Source organism: Schistocerca gregaria, chromosome 2, assembly GCF_023897955.1.
Source record: "Schistocerca gregaria isolate iqSchGreg1 chromosome 2, iqSchGreg1.2, whole genome shotgun sequence".
Lineage (NCBI taxonomy): Eukaryota > Metazoa > Arthropoda > Insecta > Orthoptera > Acrididae > Schistocerca > Schistocerca gregaria.
In genome coordinates, this window is record NC_064921.1 from 884,440,137 (window position 1) to 884,461,037 (window position 20,901).

The 20,901-nt window shown below is 39.5% G+C and overlaps 1 protein-coding gene across 3 annotated transcripts in view; it reads right to left on the reverse strand.

The window, feature by feature from the left end:
* Positions 1–2,110: 2,110 nt before the first annotated feature.
* Positions 2,111–20,901, reverse strand: part of LOC126335309 (acyl-CoA Delta-9 desaturase-like) — a 61,451-nt gene continuing 42,660 nt past the window's right edge. For 2 of the 3 annotated variants that reach the window (XM_049998449.1, XM_049998447.1), the window contains exons 2-6: positions 7,310–7,548; positions 7,060–7,190; positions 6,729–6,934; positions 5,886–6,071; positions 2,111–3,634 (exon numbers count right to left, since the gene is read on the reverse strand). In XM_049998449.1, coding sequence (XP_049854406.1) covers positions 3,118–3,634; positions 5,886–6,071; positions 6,729–6,934; positions 7,060–7,190; positions 7,310–7,535 — 1,266 coding nt within the window. In that variant the 5' untranslated portion in view covers positions 7,536–7,548 and the 3' untranslated portion in view covers positions 2,111–3,117. Of the gene's footprint in view, positions 3,635–5,885; positions 6,072–6,728; positions 6,935–7,059; positions 7,191–7,309; positions 7,549–7,620; positions 7,637–20,901 lie in introns of those variants that run through there. The other variant, XM_049998450.1, reaches the window with a different exon arrangement.

Here is a 20,901-nt window from a genome sequence, read left to right on the forward strand (position 1 = left end):
AATTCCTTTTACTTATTTCTGGCATTGAACTGTACATCAACATGCAATGTAATAGGTTGATGTGGGGGCAGGATAAAAAAAAATTATTTTGCAGTCTCATGACATTTTATGGCAGCCATGTTGCAATTAGACAAGAAACCAGATATGAGCATTTTGGCTGGCACACTCCAACACCTGGTGTTTGACATCCAGATAGATCATAGATTTTGACTCTTTAATAAAGGGAGTGCAGCGTTGCTGCCAAACGCCCATATTACAACCTCTATGAAAGCTAAGACCACACTGCAGAATTGATGGTGATTTAAAATACAGACTGGCAATAGCAAGAAAAATTTATACTAGTATGATAAATATTACTCTCATCAGATATTAATGTGCCATTAAGTCTTTTCTTGTGGTATTTGTCCAGGGTGCTGTTATATGGAACTAATATCTGGATAATAAACTCTATAGACAAGAAGAGGAGAAATAGGAGCTTTTGAAAAGCAATGCTACAGAAGAATGATAAAGAACAGATGAGAACATTGCAAACAAGTTGGTAAAGCAGTGCTGAACGGAACTGGGAAGAAAAACTTTTGGCACAACTTAACTGAAAGAAGGGTAAGTTCTTTTAATGGGACATGCCCCAAAGCACCAAGGAAAAATTAATGGTCAGAAGCCAAAGCTAGTCCACAGTGAACAGGCTAAACTGTAGCAACTATTAAGATATCAAGGGAATTGCACAGGATATATTAGCATGGGAGCTACATCAAACTAGTCTCTAGCCGAAGATCAGAACTGGAATACCTCTGTATATTATCATAGATTTTGTTAAAATCAAAAAATACTCTTGACTAGTTGCTGGCAGCTTAAGCCAGACTTTTTGTTGTGCCTATCTGCAAGTCAGCATTTTGTAAAACGTGTATTTTAAAACAATATTATCTGGATTTAGAAATGATCAGAGACTGTGTAGACAGGAATTTCTCGCCAGATGTGCCCTGAAGAAAGAGAAAAACTTCAATTAAAAATGTCAAATAATATCACATTGCATTTCTCTCCTCAACAGCCTGCTTTATGTAAGCATGCCCATTGATAGTTGTAAATCTGGACCCCCTGCTAAGCTTTCCTTTTTAAACTCCTCAGAAATTTCCTAGCAGTTGAGAACCTTGTTAAGGTTTTTACTTCTAGAACTTGAGAATTTGTTGCTACTACTATTGTTATTCATTTGTCTGGTTATGGGCCCCATTTCCAGATGAAAGAACAAAATGTTTGGATTTTATGAACAATCTATCAGCCAACACCCTTATTTAATCAACAAATGTACATGCTAGGCACATTGTTTCATGGAATCACAGTGACAGTCTTTTAATGTAATTTTTTTGTGTTTTCCAACCTCGTGTAATAAAATGGTTGTAGTAAAGGATTTTCACAAATATCTATTTGACAGAGAAGAGAAATGGGGACTAATATAGGAAAGAGAGATCAGAAAATCTGACTTTGGTAGATAATTCCACACGCTTTAATACACTGCATAATAACTTGTCAAGTTAAAAAAAGTAGCCAGCCATGGCACATTGCAGAGTGTCTGTAGGCAGGTGGCATTTGATTCACTTCTAGTTTAAATCTAGCATACCTACAGCAGTACTTACAGTACACTATGAAAAAGTTCTTTTTAATCTTAAATCTCTGTTTAAAAATTAACAAATTTATTGATTAGGTAGTTAACTGTAGCCTACAGTTTCATCAATCACAGAGCAGGAATATTTACATTTTGGGTGCCTCACCCAGCTTGTTCAGTTGTAGTTGACTGATTGCTGCATAACCTATTCAAGTGCATGTGCAGAAGATTTGTATTTTGTTTCTTAGTATTTTGCTATCCACTTTTCTTTCTTTTGAGCACATCATCTGAGAATGACATGCTAAGAATTCGACATAAGTTGTGATACCATTTGTGAAACCTGAGGCTGAATATACAATAAAACAATTTTCTAAGTGAAAAGGAGCCAACTACTAAATGATTTGGTCCATTTAAAACTGCATAACTTGGTGCTGAAATTGACATTGTCATAAGTTTTGCTTGGTATTTCAATGAATCTTCTTTAAAGACATCTTTAAATAAAAATTTTCTGCATTCTTCAATTTCACATTTATTTTATAAAAATACCACAGCTTTAGAGTAATGTGATTCAATGCGAAGTGCATGTAACACACTTATAAATTAACACAGAAACCACTTAGTGGAAGATGTAACAGGAAGAAAGACAGGAGAGAAACATAACACAAATGTCTTCCAAGTGCAGGTAGGGCCACAACACAAACATTTTTGTTGTTCAAGTTTAAAGTGCAAAATAATATCTGGCAGGCACAGATATGTGCCACTGTATCAGATACACAATGGTTGCACCCCACTGTGTTCTTGGAATGCAACAATTATGAATTACTACATACATTCAATGTATGAGAATTACATAATCAAGAATTGTACATACACAGTAACAAAACAAAAAATACCTTTAGCGAAATACAAAGTTCAATTAAATAAGAATTTCTCTGCCATCTACAAATGTTAATCTTATAACTTTTAAAATGGCTAAATCAAATTTCTTAAACAATCTGAACAATAATTTCTTGCAAAAACAACTTGCAAAACATCATCAAATTTTTGTTCTCACTTTCCTTGCAAAATAAGGAGTCCACATGAATGGAAGAGTGGAATTTTTTTGTCACTCCAAGACAGATCATTAAGAGTTTTTATATTTATTTCAAACGATTCCCATTTGTACAAGACAAAACATAATAAGCTGTATGCCGAATGGGGAATTCTCAACAAGTTCAACAATACTGTCACTGGTATTTTGTCATTTTCCCTCCATCCAGAAACAGTTAAAACATTTAAAATATTTCTGCCACTTCTGACAACACAGCCATGAGAGGTTTGGGTAAGATTTTCTCCTACTCACATTCAACTAGTACTTGTGCCATACATAATGAAAAATTTATTCCAAAATCAAACAAAAACTAAGCTGCATCTAATAAGTCTACTATAAGGGCTGCTCACAGGTATCAACTCTTGAATTTTTCAAACAGTTCACAAGATGAGCATTCCTGCAGTCTTTCACTTCACACATCCTGGAATATTTAGCAGCACTTTTCCTTCACACCATCAGTTGTTTCTGCTACTGTTGCAGCAGCTGCCTCATCGACCTTGTCGTCGTCCTTCTCCTCCTCCTCTGGAACAGCTTCTCCATCCAGCAAAGCTGATGTCACAGTGGTCTTTGCTGTTAAGGACGGCTCGGCAGATTCTTGAACACCAGTTATCAGTTCTGTGTCCTCCGCCGGGATATCGCGATCTCCCCAGCCCCACACACCACCCTCATGGCTGTGTCCATGACCATGATTTTGTTCCGCAGCACTGCTGTGCGTGCCGTCGCCCGTTCTCTGAGCTCGCCTCTTCACCATCTCCAGTGGAACAGTCTTGAGGTCATATGCCCAGCCGATGCGGGCCATAAAGTCTATGAAGGCTGTCGTAAAATTCGTCGAGTAAGTACCCAACTCAGCTGTCTTGTAGTCCCACGGGAATACGTGATGGTAATTGTGCCAGCCCTCTCCCAGAGCAAGAACTGCTACACTTAAGTTCTCAGCGGGGTTGATGAACCTGCGAAAGACGAAGCCAAGTACGAATTATCTTACTGAGATAACTCAATGGAAAGTAACTTACACAAAAAACAACATTGTAACAGCAGAGGCAGAGGGTAGCAAAATACATGCCTGTACCTGAGAGATAAAGAGGCACTAATTCAATCTGTGCAGCAGTGAGGGATATGCACCCTTTCAAAACTGCTCAAATCGGCCTTGAGATGGAACACGACTGCCAGTCTCCTTCCACAAATAAAGCAGTGTGTGGGGATATTAAAAATAATGATCTTTGGTCAAATCTTTGTAAATAGCATCTGCACCCTTTTATCTAGCATGGATATATTAGCTGAAGTATGACTGTGGAAACCAATCATGTTAAAAAACAACAGAAGTTCCCATGCAATACAGAAGATGTGGGAAAGTTGCAGGCCCACATGCAACAGGAACCATGATTTTCTTTACCCCCCCCCCCCCCCCCTCAAAAATGTGCATCAAAGTGATCCACGTGTCAAGTAAATTAGATGAGCGGGCAACACTTATTTACTATGTAAGACTGTGGCCTGATGGAAAATGAAGTAAGTGTTTGCAATATAGAGAACTATGAAAGATTAATTCATTTCTGTAAGACTGTGGGGTAGGGGGAGGAATGCAATGTATGTAAGCAGTGAGATGAGGGGATTACTCCATGCACAGTTGAAAATAGTTCAGAAATGTTTTCCATAGCTGCATGCAAACTAAGTTGCAGGGAGGGAAATCTTTGATATTTGGACTTTATTCATCAACTAGCTGACAGTTTTTTTTAAGGAAGTGCTTCTAGATGAGGCCAAAAATGTATTCTCTTATATAGTTAAGAGTGGGTAATCTCTGTATTGATATACACAAAGATAGTTGTCACGCAATAAGTTTATATGATCTGACCAATACCAACAATCTCCAGCTAAGAGTAAAAGCCCAATCAGGTATAAGATCTCAGAAACATTGGTAGATCATGTAATTACTAATACAACTAAAAAGTAGGTGAACAGCGCAAGTAATAAGTGCTGTAATCTCAGATCATTCTATATACGTAGATCAAATAACAGTAATCTATGTTTGTTTGAAAAATACTGTTAGAATTTGAGTAGACTGCTGACCTTACTGAAGGGAGAAACACTAATTGCATAACAGAGGAGTGATGGGAGGGACGACTTTAGCTCTGTGTGTTAAGCTGCTACTTGAATAACAGCTACACAACCATATCCAGAAATCTAAATATGGGAAATACTAAGAGATGCATCATTTTCAACATTATAAAATCAATTTACAACAACAGGAGAGCCTCTAGTATAATAGTAATTTAAACTAAGTACGATTTTCACTGAAATAAAATTTCGAGTTCCAAAACATTTCTACGACTACGCATCACATAAATGAGTATAGGGCAGGTTCTGACATAAAACCCAGCAGTAATATAAATTTAAAGAATGACGAGAAACAGATCCAAATTATTAGCAATATTTTCAATCAATTCCATTGAAGGAATGGAAAAACTTCTACTACAGTGCAAGAAATAGGGACGATTATTATCTACATAGGACGAGGTTCAAGTTGAGCAAAACCCCCCCAACTGACAACTGCTGGAGTCATTTTATAATACAAATTATCACGACAAAATGCATTGACAAAGGCATCTGTTTTCAGATATTTTAAGATTTAGTCTCTTCATTTCTATTTAGCCTATAAGCATACCAGTGGAGAGGATCTCCTTCAAACAATAAATAAATACACATAAATAAGGAAATAAACATACAATATACGTACACTTTCGTTATAAAAAAAGTTCCTGCTGCTGCTGGTGGCAATTTCTGTGATCCAGGTGCTTAGAAAGACATGGTGTTACAAAGTGATGCTGTCGAGTGTAAGATAGTGTAGATTACCAAGTGCATGGGTTAAACTGCACCTCAGTAGTGAAATCATGAAAATGAGACGTGGGAATTTCACACGGACATCAGTATTGTTAATCACATTTTATCTCATTCAGTTCGTGTTAAGGAAATCTTGGATGTGTGTTGGATACTTATCTGAGAGTGACTGCATTTAGTTTTAACTAAATTAGATATATCTGCACGTTATGTTTCAAGCGTAAATACAACTGAAATTGTTTACATCCTGCTGACATCTGTGCTATGGAAACTGTTCACAGATGACTAAATAAAAAAAAAAAAGAACCAAGTTCCACCATCATGAATCTACTTGATTACCAAATTATTTGAATAATACTTTACACTTACTTGTCATATGGTTTGTTCCCCCACATGTGAGCTGCACTGTTCACAAGCCACGATATGTTGAGAGTGAGAGTGTATCTAAACATTGTTGCCACAAACCATGCATTTTTCCAGGTCTCTCCCCAGCAATAGACTGGGATGCAAGTTGGTATCAGAAAACACAGAACAGGCATCAGGATCAAATAATACCTGCAAACCAAAATTTTTTGTGTAAATAATGATGAAGATACTACTGTACTAATCTATTACTAGTCAATTTCCGAAGAGACAACAAAAGTGATGAATTATTAGTGTACAATAAAAACCAGAATTGGAATGCAAATTTAAAACAATCTCCCTGTTTTAATTTCAAGTTTTCCTTGAAATCTGCTGCTTCTGCAGAGTTACAACCATCACAACTCATCTATCGATTAGATCAGTAAAATTATGTCAGATGACAACACAGTTTGCCAGGATGATTATACAGTACACTATACCCAAATAAAAAATCAAAGCAAGTATGGTGTTTCTTTAAATGATACATATTGAAATGTGCATAAACTGGCAAATTAACCAGCTTTGATAACTTTGAAACAGAAGTGGACACGGCATGTAGTCTGGAAAATACATGGGACACAGTTTAAGTTGTTTGCAGGATTTTGGGAGGATGGGAGATGAACAGATGACATGAGAAAATATGTAAAAGCAATGTGGATGTATGTACCATAGACAAGTGAGGAGCATATTACAAAGAGTAACGGAACACTACTTATCAGTCTGTCACCAAAAGTATGACTTCAAAGGGGAGGGGGAGTGGTGGTGCCAGTATCACACTAGCTGACAATTATTTTCAACATTAATACTCACTTCTTTTGAAACTGAACAACAGAATCTCTTTCCAGATCACTCAGATCTATCTGCTTTCCCTTGAGCATCACGTCTGGATGCTTCCGTACCATGAGCCAACCTACATGTGAGAAGAAGAAACCCCGGGTTGCGTTGTGGGGATCAGCATTTGTGTCTGTGAATTTGTGATGCACTCTATGATCACGAGCCCACTCAAAGATGTGGTTCTGAAACAATGCCAGATTAGAAATAAATATGCTATGCTGTATTAATGTCGAAAATTTGTGAATGCACAGTCAGTTCAAAACGTACTCTAAAAACTTTCGGAAGGAGATAAAAAATAAAACTTTACCTGGAAAGCTAGTGTGTTAAAGACCATCAGCAAGACTCTAAGGGGCCAACGTGCTTGGTAGGAACGGTGGGACCATAGTCTATGCGCACCAGCTGTGATACCCAAGCCAGATACTTGGTACATTAAGATCGCTACAAAAGAAAAAGTATATATTTACAGTACACTAAAGAACAGTAATGACACTTATATTTTAACATTCACACAAATTTTTCAATTAACGATTGTTATCAAACATTTAGAAGATACTTACCGAAAATGCTGGTCAGAATTTTCGCGGAGCTGAACATCAGGTAAGCACCATACAATGCCGCAAAATGCAAATAAGCAAAAAGGAGCACATTCCGCCAAACAATCTGTCTCTTGTACTCAGGTGCAGGCTTTTTCTCTTCCCCTTCGTTCAGATCCATCTGCTTTGATTCCAGAATCGAATTACCATACGGAACGCCCGTCGGCGTAGATGTGATGTTTGGGGCCATTTTCAATGACGTTCTGCAACAAATAATACGATTTTTCATTTTACAATCAGCCGTCTGTATTAACAGATGCCTTTCTATAACTTACTTATTAACGATAAAAATGTTTTCTGCGGAAAGCTTTCAACAGCGAAATTAGACATCATTCAGATACATGTCTAATTTACTAAATGGGAAGTTATGAAGTGCCCGACGCTTGCCGTCGTTGCGAATGAATTTAGATATGGGACACAGTTAAAATTTCACATAAGAGCATCTACGACATTGTTTAATTGTGCAAAATCTCTGGAGCACTGACACTCATTTGTTTCACTGCGTGATAAACAATGCACCGCAACAGTGAATTTTAACTCGTTTCTTATAACATTGCTATCGTGTTTACTAACTGCAGCAGCAATCACAATGACGCCACGCATGACAGAGCACACGCGATCAACGCGTAATCGCGTCGTCAGTTGTTTCCGTCTGACGTATTCTGAAAGACCGGCCGCTAACCTCGACCCAGCTGGCGCCAATCACGAACTTGAAAACAGCTGAGAGCGAGGCCAACTGGGCAGGCAAGCCCGTGCTGATGACGCAGCCGCTGTCTGCCGAGATCGAATACAGTGGCCTTGCGCGGCATTGACCAATTACTGTTCCGACGGTGGCGCCTCATGGCAGCCGCCTTCGCAACTGTAATTAGCAGTTACAGAGATGCCGGAAATTCCGCTGCTGACACTTCATTTCAGTAGCCAGGGTCATTAATTTGAGATTGCGGTTTCGAATAAAAATATTGTATTGTTATCTGGGAAAAGTTAGATCATAATCAAAAAGGTTCGTCGTTAGTGATTAGATTTACTTTACGCTTCAACAGATCCACAGTGAGGAGATCCTCCAAGATGTAGAACACTTTAGAAAAACGAGAATACACAATAATATTTACAAAGAAAAAAAAAGCCAACTTCCACAGATCCCAGGCGAAGTGGATCCTCTTCGATGTTGGGAATAAGTCAAAAATATTTTACACATTTTCATTTAAAAAGTGATAACGCCACACAAAACTATAAACACGTTGAGATGCATATGATAATATTTAGGTTATTGTAGCCACAATTATGTGGTTAATGTGCAGTAATGTAAGACTACTTAGATACATCTCACCACGGTAGCTACTGTGTGCAAACTTTTTCATCTCTGGATAACTACTGCTATCTACATCCATTTGGACCTGCTTACGGTATTCATCCCTTGGTCTCCCTCTACATGATTTATCCTCACACTTACGTCCATTACTACACTGACAATTCCTTCATGGTTCTGGATGTGTCCTATCAACCTTCTTGTATCAAGTTTTGCAATGAATTTCCTATTTTCCCCCAATTCGATTCAACATCTCATTAGTTACTGTATTTACCCAACCAATCCTCATCATTCTTCTGTACCACTGTATTTCAAAAATTTCTATTCTATTCTAGTGTGAACTGCCCATCGCCCACTTTTCACTTACGTACACACAAGATCAGTGGTTTTCAACATGGTGGTAATTTTTTTTCTGTGGCGTAAAAACAAGAGAGTTGAAATGTATTTCTGTTAAGAAACTAGATTATTTTTAACAGATTACGATTATTCATCATTTAACCGCCACGTTAGCCGAGAGCGCTAATGCACTGCTTCCTAGACTCGGGTAAGCGCGCCAGCGGATTAGCGACGCGTTCCTTTGTGCCAGCCATCCTGGATGTGGTTTTTAGGCGGTTTTCCACATCCCACTACATAAATACTGGGCTGGTCCCTAATTCCGCCTCAGCTACACGACTCGCAGACTTCTCCACACATTCACACTATTCCACGGATTACTGTAGATGCAGACAGCTGGGGTACACTAATTCCTTCCTGGGGGGAAGGGGGGGGGGGGGAGACACGGGGGCGGCGGTAGGAAGGGCATCCGGCCACCCCTTAACATTAACGTTGCCAAATCCGAACCTAACCACTCCGACCCTGCGAAACTGCAGGATAAAGATGCAAGCAAAAGAAAGATTACAATTATCATCATTTCGTTAAGGAAATAACGCTCATTATAAAAGGCACCAATAACTACATTTTTCTTTAAATACTACAATTACTGTGTGAAACAATGTTGTAGGGTTAATGTTTGTGTAACAAATGTGGGATCATCATCCTCACGCAGTACATCCCCTACACACATATTTTGTACCACATATCTTCAATGTAAAACTAAGCATCACTTATACTTAAATATCTCATGGAAATGCTTTCTCTAAGTGGTACATGGTCCCCACAAGTGATCAGATATTGCTTCATTATTCATTTCGCAAAAATAGATGAAGCACAATACAACAGTAACTATGTAATGGGTACTACACTGCTGCATGGCCTACACATTATTATTATTATTATTATTATTATTATTACAATCAGTTGTCAGACACAAAGTATTAACAGCCAAAATACTTGCAATTTCTGCCAGATCAGAAGTAAGGAGTCCAGTGATCAAATGATTTACAGGCACTAGGCGTAATTATTGCTCAAACATTATAATTTGTGATGATTTTAAATCTGGTGCAGGACATGAATGAAATAAATATCGGGGAGAGAAATATTTTGTTACAACTGTCTATCCAAAGTACAGATAGCTTTATTTTTTCAGGATTTTTAAGTAGCACTAGTGTTTCACTGATAATTGCGTCATCATTCTCCAAAAAGGATTGCTAGGAACAAAATGGTACCAATTTTGTCACGAACTCATTACTTCGTGGTTTATTAAGAAATTTACAATAAACAATTTCTTTTGTCATTTTGAAAATGGATGTCTTCGAAGAAAATTGTTTTTCATTGTGGCGATTAAGTGTATGGCGGGGGGGGGGGGGGGGGGGGGGGGGGGGGGGGGGACGATCTCAGTAAGGTTAGAAACCAATTCGCTACCCAAATACTCTCCAAAAAGATTTCCTGAGACAAATTTCTTACCAATGTTAAATTTCTCTTTTTCAGAAACATGTTGCATTCTCTCTTCTGAGGCCATCATCAGTTATTTTACTGCTCGAAGAGAGAGAAAAAAAACAGTTTATATATATATATATATATATATATATATATATATATATATATATATAATTTTTCAGAAAATGCTGACAAAGTACTTAAAATTATTTGTTAAGTACTTATTTTATAAGCTTTCAGTTGCTGTACCTTCGTTCTACAAGTGTAATTAAGTTATCTACCTACTTCATAATCACTGTTATTGTGGAACCGTTGGGCAGTTAGAAAATACTATTAACAGATTCAAAAGTGGGCGGTAGGTGAAGAAGGTTGACCCCTGAATTAGTTACTGCGTCTAGCCTCGGCTAAAACGATGGAAAAAATTGATTGTGCCGGGAGAGCTACTCTTCTCCATAAGTTTCCTGAGGAGCTGTTTCCGATTTCATGTACAGTATACGACAGTAATTAATAATATTAGACTCGCCTAACTTTCCCACACTTTCTCTTTGATAAGTTTTGCATTGTACAAAAGACAAGATAGGGCCTATTAAACTTCTTAAAAGTTAAATAAGCACAAATATTTTACGTTAGTAATTATTTTAAAGCCTTTTGCTCTTCGTGAGCCTAACACCAGATTGCCGCGAAGGATATGTCAATGGAATTTTTAATTCGCACGAATCACACATGTAGACACACAAGATAATGCAAACCGGAAGAAGAGAAGCTTGTACTACTGGCGGGTGACCTTCGAAATGTAAAGGTACTGTACTGGAAATAAAAACAGTAGGCAGAATTGGCATAGAGACAGTTATCCGGCCTACGGCGGGGCACAAAGTAACCGCACCCTTGCATCACGCGAGGGTCATGTGACGCAGGGCAGTGCCTACGTGCTGTGTCGTTGGGCGCCCACGCTGCGGATCCGAAGGCTACAAATGCGCATGCGCGAAATCACCAGCATGCCGCTCTCGCGTGACGTGGAAAGGGCCAGAGAACCGTTCGTCCGTTCACTACTAGTGCCGCTGAAGTACTGCTGACTTTGTGTATCCCCATCGTGCTTGACTTTTTAATTGTAATTTTTATGATAACTTGCACGGTTATTGAGTGTGAAGTATTGCCATTCATATGAACTTTCACATGTAGCGTATATACGACATTTGTTAGTGACTATCATACTGAATGACGATCCATCGCCTTAAATTGTTTTAGCTTCTGTACTTCCTCTGCTTCCAATAAAATCGTCCTGTGTGTACCGATGGGCTGCGATACAAAATACTAAAAACATTCTATACTTTCGGCTGTGATGATCTTCCTCAAGGAGTAGAATTCACATTCGTTCAAAGCTATTATCCGAATTATGAAAATATAAATCAAATTGATCAAACAAAGATGCGATCGATCCGCGTCTCTCTCCCCCCCCCCCCCTCCCCCCAACCAACGCCCAATTTATTCTTGTTATACGAGGTTACAAGTTGAAGAGACCACTTTCCCCCTACAGCTTTTTTTTAGTTACTCTTCTTTCAAAGCACAGCTTTGTCTCTGCAACCACACATTCCCCTCTTCGCCAGACTTCCATCCCCAAGTAAAAAACATCTCATCTCACTTATATTTTCCTTTAAAGACGATGTTCTCGGTCGTCTTCCCGCTTTGTTCCACGATCTTGCTTCGAAAATGAAAATGTTTTTTTAAAAGAATACCTCGTCAGAGTGTCCAATGATTTTCAGTTTGTTTTGGCTTTTAACTTTCAGTAGTTCTCCATTCTCTCCTGTTTCTTGCAGAACCACCTATTTTTTCCTGTCAGCCCAATTATTTCTTTAAATTCTGCTCCAGAAGTAAGCTTCAAGGCGAGCTTTCTCCTGCCTTGCAGATGCCCAGGTTTCACATCCGCATGTCAGGTCACTCCATGTAAAAGTCGCCACAAGTCTTTGTTAGTAGATAATGTTATGCACTTGTTCAGCAGAAGGTTTTTATTTTGGCAGGTTCTCTTGGGCATTGCTACTCTTCTCTCGATTTCACTACGACATCTATTATTAGATTTTAGTGTTCATTATTATTTCTGAGATAGAATGTGTACCGTCTCTGAATTGTGGAAAGGGCAACATGCATTTTGCTTGTTATCAATGTCGTACAGCTTTTATATGCGGGTTGTCTTGAATTCAGATGCAACCTTTCTTTCATGGCAGTGTGGAAAACAATTTAGAATTGTCAACTAAGATTTTACTGTACGAGGCAATTTATATAATTAACAAAACTTAAGTTTATTACTCTAACCAGTATCCGTTTTCTTATCAGACGTTTGTCATCCATTTATTGAACAGAGGCTCTTCCAGATTTCAAGTGTTGCTCTTGTATATTTTATTGATGGTGGATACCCATATTCCAATAATTAATATTCTCTGACTTTTCTAAACTCTGGCGACTATCACGAAACTTCCTTGATCTATCATTCACTCGGCACACTACACCTTTTTCATCATTATTACAGCCACTATCGCGCTTTTCACTCCAGTCTGTTTTCCGATTTGTTTTCCTGTCTCTCCAACTAACTCCAAACATGGATATCTATATCACTCACTCAAGAACTTTTGGTTCTTTGGCTATTTTCGCAGTACCATTTCATGTTTCACTGTGATTGGTCATGCAGAGTCGCATATTCCTTCCTATTGCAATCCAAAAAGTAAAAATTTGGCTGATAGTTTTTTTTTTAATTCACGGAAACAAACAAGGAAGCAACGAAACGCACGCCAGCGTCGGAACTATTAGACTGGTTCAGAATAAAGGTAATATGCCGTACCTTGCAAAGGAAACCGCTATAAAGGAGGTACGCGGTTCTGCGGCTAATTCGGTGAATGTTTCGCTACAGATCGATAGGTGCAGCGTTCAGTCCTCAATCCGATGATTTTTTGTCACTTATCAATTCTTTTACCTCTGGGAATGATTTGAGCATGAGAATGCAAACCTGTTCAGTGGTTTAGAGTACACGACAGTCTACAACAGACTAAGTACATTCTCATGTCAAACGAATGCAAAGGCGTACCTGTACCACCTTCAATGGTACAATGCCTAGTAAAGCAGTGTGGTGGTCAAACCAATCTTCGGGTTGAGAACAGCTTCACTTACTGAAAGAATGGAGATTGGGGAACTGACATTAAAGTCGGAAACCATACGGACATTTGCTGAAAGTGATATATAGCGAAAAATTTAAATTTGTATCACTTAATTGTCCAGCCTCTCAACCAGTACGCTACTTCGAGGCTGAGCACTACAAACCTAACCTAACCTAACCTGCTTGGTCTGTGAAGAATGAGAGAGACTGTCAAGCAGATCATCAATACTGCCCATAGACGTACAATATTTCCACCTAGCGCAATGTGTTTCCGATGTTTTTGATGCTCTCAATATTCTTGCGCAACCTCTGAATCTCACTCCTACACTTTCAACATTACAGCGCACCCAGGAAATATTGGCAATTAATTCACCGTCTAGGGGCCATTTTAAATGTGATTCGCGCAGGGCAGGATAAGTGTTTTTGGTGCGTGGATAAGCAGGATTTTTTCCATGGTTTAAGACACCAATGGCCTATTCATGAAATCGCTGCTAACAGTAAGCATCACCCTCCACTGTGCACTGCATTGTGGTTCGAGGAATGCATACGCAGGGTGACCAGACGTCCGGATCAATCCGGATATGTCCTCCTCTTTAGCTCTTTGTCCGGGGTCCGGGCGGATTTTTACAGTGTCCGGCTTTTTCGCAAAGTTGAGCGTACTACAGTTAAATTTACAATTCGTCCCGTTCTATTGCTCTTTCTTAAAGTATCAATAATTGTTAAGGAATGTATGTATGTTATGTCTATAAATAATAAACTCATTTATTAAAATTGAACGTGTGTTTGATGTGGAATACTGCAGATGAGGATACCACACGTCAGCTTTGGACAAGTCAAATTAAGTAGCCAATCAGGAGTGGCGTTTAGGCAGCCGTCTTTGATAAAACTACGCGTAAACATAACAACATTTGATGCCACACTGCCATCACAATCAATGTTTTTAATTTAAAATAAAAAAATCTTGCTCTGAGAACCACCACCTGACCACCAGTAACAATTAACTACTAGTTTTACCGGTAACTCCCGGCAGTCACGTGACTTGTCCAAAGCTAACGGCTGGAATCCTCATCTGCAGTTGACCCGTTTGATGTGTTCTCTTTTTTCTTCCTTTGTCCTCCTTTTTGAAGCTGTTTGTCCTCCTTTTTAAACAATTGCATCTGGTTTGACTAGATTAGATTAGATTAGTTTTTCGTTCCATAGATCCGTGTTTAGGAGATCCTCGTGGATGTGGAACATGTCACCCTTTTTTTTCTTTTCTTTTTTTAGAAAAACTGAAATAACAATAGTAACAATATGAATATATACAATACATCATTTGTTTCTATTAAAAAATTCGTCAAAGGAGTAGAAGCATTTGGCCACTAGTAAGTCTTTCAGGCTCCTTTTAAACTGATCTTTATTTGAAACAATTTTTTTTATGTTTGCTGGCAAATTATTGCAGATGAGTGTTCCTGAGTAGCGGACCCCTTTTTGAACTAAAATAAGTGATTTTAAGTCCTTTTGCAGATCATTTTTGTTCCTGGTATTGTATGTATGAACTGAGCTATTTGTTGGAAAAACAGATATATTATTTAGGACAAATTTCATTAAGGAGTAAATATGCTGAGAGGCAGTAGTTAGTATACCCAGTTCTTTGAAGAGGTTTTTACAGGATGTCCGTGAATTTACTCTACAAATAATACGTATTACACGCTTTTTGACTCTGAAAACTTTTGTTTGACTTGAAGAGTTACCCCAAAATATTATACCATATGACATTATGGAATGAAAGTAGGCAAAGTATGCAAGCTTTTTAATTTTTATGCCGCCTATGTCTGCTAACACTCGAATTGCAAATACAGATTAAGGCGTTTCTTCAGTTCTGTGGTGTGCATACGTAGGTGTTGCAAACCGTCTATTTTTATTCTTCACTTCTGACTGCGAGAATGTGCCTGGTGGGGTACAGCAACGCCAGCTGTGTGACACGATTGCGCCACATTAAGTCTTATCCGTGAGCCGAACCATAAAAATGTATCACGCCTCGAGCTGCTCTTCGATAACGTGGGCGAGCACGAACGCCTCCCGTGACGATGTTGCGAAAGCGGGCCAGCACCGAGGAGAGTGCTAGACACGCAGGGAGGTTGCTGAGCAAAACGGGGAGGTCGGTCACACCAGAGATGGCGCGAGCCTCAGCTGACGGCCGCGGGCCAATGGGGAGCCGGCACGGCGAGCGGCCGCCGGAATCGATACCGCCAGCGTGCCGGCCTACCGCAACCTGCCGACGCCAACTCGCTGCACCACTAGTCCGATGGCATGGCTGCCTGTCCAGGGCGACATACTTCACTGACTGCAAACTATCCTGGGGCTAAATTTTCTTCGCATTCACCTGGCAAGATCTTCAGGCCCCTGTCTTACTTCATCTACATCTACATACGTACTACGCAATCCATCATACGGTGGATGGCGGAGGGGCGGATCCGGGGGGGGGGGGGGGGGGGGGCTGCGACTGCTTTAGGGGCTGATTGCGTCGGCCTATCTAGTATGTCTTACTTGAAGTCGAAAATGTAAACAATGGCAGGCAGTTTGATGGAACAATTCAAAAAAGAGACCTTGAAGCCTCTTCCATTTAGTGAATAAACTACAGAAGAAACAACTATACTTACGAATAAAATGATAATATTCGCTGAGGCATTAGCGATCTGTGTCCCTAATTTAGCACTTTCCCTGCAGTGCGTATGTAAGATTTTGTTTCTAGTGGCAATTTGCAAAGACATGGTGTTGATAATGAAGCGATGAACACCGAAGGAATACTTGAAAATATTCTCATTAGTTGCAAATAGTGAGAACCTTACGACAGTCCCTTTTATTCTGCAATTGCACGTTTTCGATCTGGATGAACGCTTCTCCCCCATTTTGGCTTTCTTCTCACTTTGATGGGGAATGTGAACATTAATTAGCCAAATGTAATAATGTATGCGAAAATAACGTCTGTGGATTCATTCAAAATCCATTCTCTCATACAGTAAGAATATAAATGTTACGGTTAGCAGATTTAAACAGATACTGAGGTAATTAACAATATAAGATGATTTCCTGAACACAGTCAAATACCCTATTACAAATTTTCGCAGTCGTATCGTCACTGCTGCGTATAAACACATGCGCGAATTCTATGGCAACATTCTGTCATATGAAAGCAATTGGTAAACTAATTTCGAAAATTTAATAATGGAAACGAACATTAGCATTTTTATATATTATTTTACATCAGCAGACAAACACGGAGTTTTTCAAGTGCACGTGTCGTATTTGAAGAATATTTTTAGGTAATGCAGTAAGTTATTTCATTAAATACACTTAACACATAGCAGTACACAAACTAAAAAGCAGAATATTATGTGTGTGTGTGTGTGTGCGGGCGTATATAGAGTATTAATGCTTTTATTTGGAATCAATTTTTTGAAAGTCAGGTACCTGGCAGATCCTGGATCCGCCCCTGGGCGGAGGGTACATCGTACCACAACTAGCATCTTCTCTCCCTGTTCTACCCCCAAACAGAACGAGGGAAAAATGACTGCCTTGATGCCTCTGTAGAAGCCCTAATCTCTCTTATCGTTGTGGTCTTTCCGCGAAATGTAAGTTGGCGGCAGTAAAATTGTACTGTAGTCAGCCTCAAATGCTGGTTCTCTAAATTTCCTCAGTAGCGATTCACGAAAAAGAACGCCTCCTTTCCTCCAGAGACTCCCACCCAAGTTCCTGAAGCATTTCCGCAACACTCACGTGATGATCAAACCTACCAGTAACAAATCTAGCAGCCCGCCTCTGAATTGCTTCTATGTCCTCCCCCAATCCGACCTGATAGGGATCCCAAACGCTCGAGCAGTACTCAAGAATAGGTCGTATTAGTGTTTCAAAGGCGGTCTTCCTTTACAGATGAATCACATCTTCCCAAAATTCTACCAATGAAGCAAAGACGACTATCCACCTTCCCCACAACTGCCCTTACATGCTTGTCCACTTCTTATCGCTCTGCAATGTTACGCCCAAATATTTAATCGACGTGACTTTGTCAAACGCTACACTAATAATGGAGTATTCAAGCATTACAGGATTCTTTTACCTATTCATTTGCATTAATTTACATTTATCTATATTTAGAGTTAGCTGCCATTCTTTACACCAATCACAAATCCTGGCCAAGTCATCTCGTATCCTCCTACAGTCGCTCAACAACGACACATTCCCGTACGCCACAGCATCGTCAGCACACAGCCGCACTTTGCTATCCACCCTATCCAACCAGACGTTTTGTTAATCACCAAAACTAATATAGCAAAGCGATAGTAGTATAGTGGCGATTATATGGAATTCAACGAATGCCAAACTTATTAACACTGTATCAATCAAGTTCCTCATTGTGCTCTTGTCGAATGTGGGTAATGACGTCTTAAAAGAAATGTATGGTCGGTGCAAAAACGAATCCACCACGCAGAAAAAGTTGACTGGCTACAGGAACCGCGAGAAACGCTTCGATAAGATCAGAATTAGAGATGGCAGGAAGAAACAGCAAATAGGAAAAGTATGGATATGTAGTGAGGGCAACTACGCCGATGATACAGCCTGGAATAAAATGATAAAGCCTGGAATAATTCTTCAATGCAAAGTGGTTTTGGACAAGATGCAGGTTACATGGTAGTTTGTTCCAGAGTCGTATGGCTGAAATAAGAGCAGTTGAATGGAATGGATAGTGTTTTGAAAGGAGGATATAAGATGAACATCAACAAAAGCAAAACGAGGATAATGGAATGAAGTCGAATTAAGTCGGGTGCTGCTGAGGGAATTAGATTAGGAAATGAGACACTTAAAGTAGTAAAGGAGTTTTGCTATTTGGGGAGCAAAATAACTGATGATGGTCGAAATAGAGAGGATATAAAATGTAGACTGGCAATGGGAAGGAAAGCGTTTCTGAAGAAGAGAAATTCGTTAACATCGAGTATAGATTTAAGTGTCAGGAAGCTATTTCTGAAAGTATTTTTATGGAGTGTAGCCATGTGTGGAAGTGAAACATGAACAATAAATACTTTGGACAAGAAGAGAATAGAAGCTTTCGAAATGTGGTGCTACAGAAGAATGCTGAAGATTACATGGGTAGATCACATAATTAATGAGGAAGTATTGAATAGGATTGGGGAGAAGAGAAGTTTGTGGCACAACTTGACCAGAAGAAGGGATCGGTTGGTAGGACATGTTCTGAGGCATCAATGGATCAACAATTTAGTATTGGAGGGCAGTGTAGAGGGTAAAAATCGTAGAGGGAGACCAAGAGATGAATACACTAAGCAGATTCAGAAGGATGTAGGTTGCAGTAGTTACTGGGAGATGAAGAAGCTTGCACAGGATAGAGTAGCATGGAGAGCTGCATCAAACCAGTCTCAGGACTGAAGACCACAACAACAACAATGGCTGAAAAGGAGAAAGACTTGAGTGTTACGCATAGGTACAGCCACGATTCTGGCCGCATCCGATCTGGTGTTATAGATCCGTAATGAGAGTGGTATCTGATATGTAGGGAGAGGTGGAACACTAGTAGCTAAGAAACCGACGAACAAAACAGAGCGTGAAAATCATCCGCATCCACCCTTACAGCACAGGAGGGACAGTGATACAACTGTATCACAGTAGTGTTTTCACCCTGTAGCTATTTCACATGTAAATACATTGTTCTCAGCGGGTGGAGTACAATAATAACTTTGGTCGCCTTTTTGGTATTTCTGATCAGTTACTTATACATTTTCACACCACCGTCCGGTGTGTCGCGGATGGTATAGTGTCACAGCGTCATTTTCAACCGTTTCTTTTCCTTTCGCAGATGGTACGCAGAACGAAAAGCTCTGTACTTTTCTGCATGGTCACGAATTTCTCTAATTCTATCGTCGTGGCCGATACCCGAGATAATAGTTCGGGGAAGCAGTATGCTTTTTGATCTATTTTCCGTTAATCCAAGGTAGCAAGGATACCAGACTGGCGAAAAGTCACGAATTGATTGAACGAGGGTTTCACAAGCTCTTTCTTTAGTGGGTGTACTACACTTCCTTAGGATTCTTTCAATAAATCCGAAATGGCCAGATGAGTTGTATAAGCGACCTACGTCTGTCACCACAGTTCAACTGTGGCCCGTTGCGCAATGTTGCTGCATGTACTGAATTATGACAACCAGATAAACAACTCTGCCTTGGATAGTCCCACAGAGCTGAGGAAATCAATGAAAACCCTAGGACAAGCTTTTAGATGAGAAACTTACAGTTCATTGTAATGAAACAAGAGCACGAATGGTCACAGTTTATTTGGCCCATGGGAAAGCATCATAGAAATACTGAAGCATGTGAACTGGTATAGTCTTGAAGATAGAAGTAAACTCTCCCAAGAAAGCCCACTAACCAAGTTTCAAGAACCGGCTTTAAATGATGACTTTCGTAATATACTACAATCCCCTACGAATCGCACACATAGGGATCGTGAGGACAACATTAGACTAACTGTGGCATGCACAGAGGTTTTTAATCCTCCAAAACTGTTATCCGAATTATGGAAATTCTTCCCGCGCTCCTTACGTGAATGGAACGGGAAGAAACCCAATAACCGGTACAATGGGGCGTACTCTCTGCATGCACTTCACGGTGGTTTGCAGAATATAGACGTAGATATAAATGTAGATTCCCTATTAACAACAGGTGAGAATACTAATTAAGCAGCTAATACAGAGAAGCCGGGAAGAAAGCATCTGGAAAACCAGTTATTAACGAAACGGTTATGCTTATTAGGTTAAGACGACTTGCTTGTATCTCTTGGTCTGCGCTAGATTAAAAATTCTCCCAGTTTACATAACATACAAATCTTTTCGGCAGGATGGAACTTTGTTAGCGTGACAGGAAAAGGGAAATCCGCACGCAGACACGAAATGTTGCACAAGGCTCACGGAGTTATCTTTCATCTATTACATTAAACTCAACTTCCGCCTGTTTGAACATTCCGCTAGCGAAACGAAAAGTATTTTATATTTAAACCATGTGGAAGCACAAAACTAATCGTATGAGTGTTATGTTTTGTGCGGAAGAGAGGGAAAGAGAGGGGGAAGGAAACAGTCTATGAAGACGACTTGATCAGCTATTTAAATATTGTGCCGGTAAGGTTCTATGGGACCAAACTACTGAGGTCATCGGTCCCTAGGCTTACACACTAATTAATGTAACTTCAACTTATGCTAAGGGCAACACACACACACACACACACACACACACACACACACACACACAC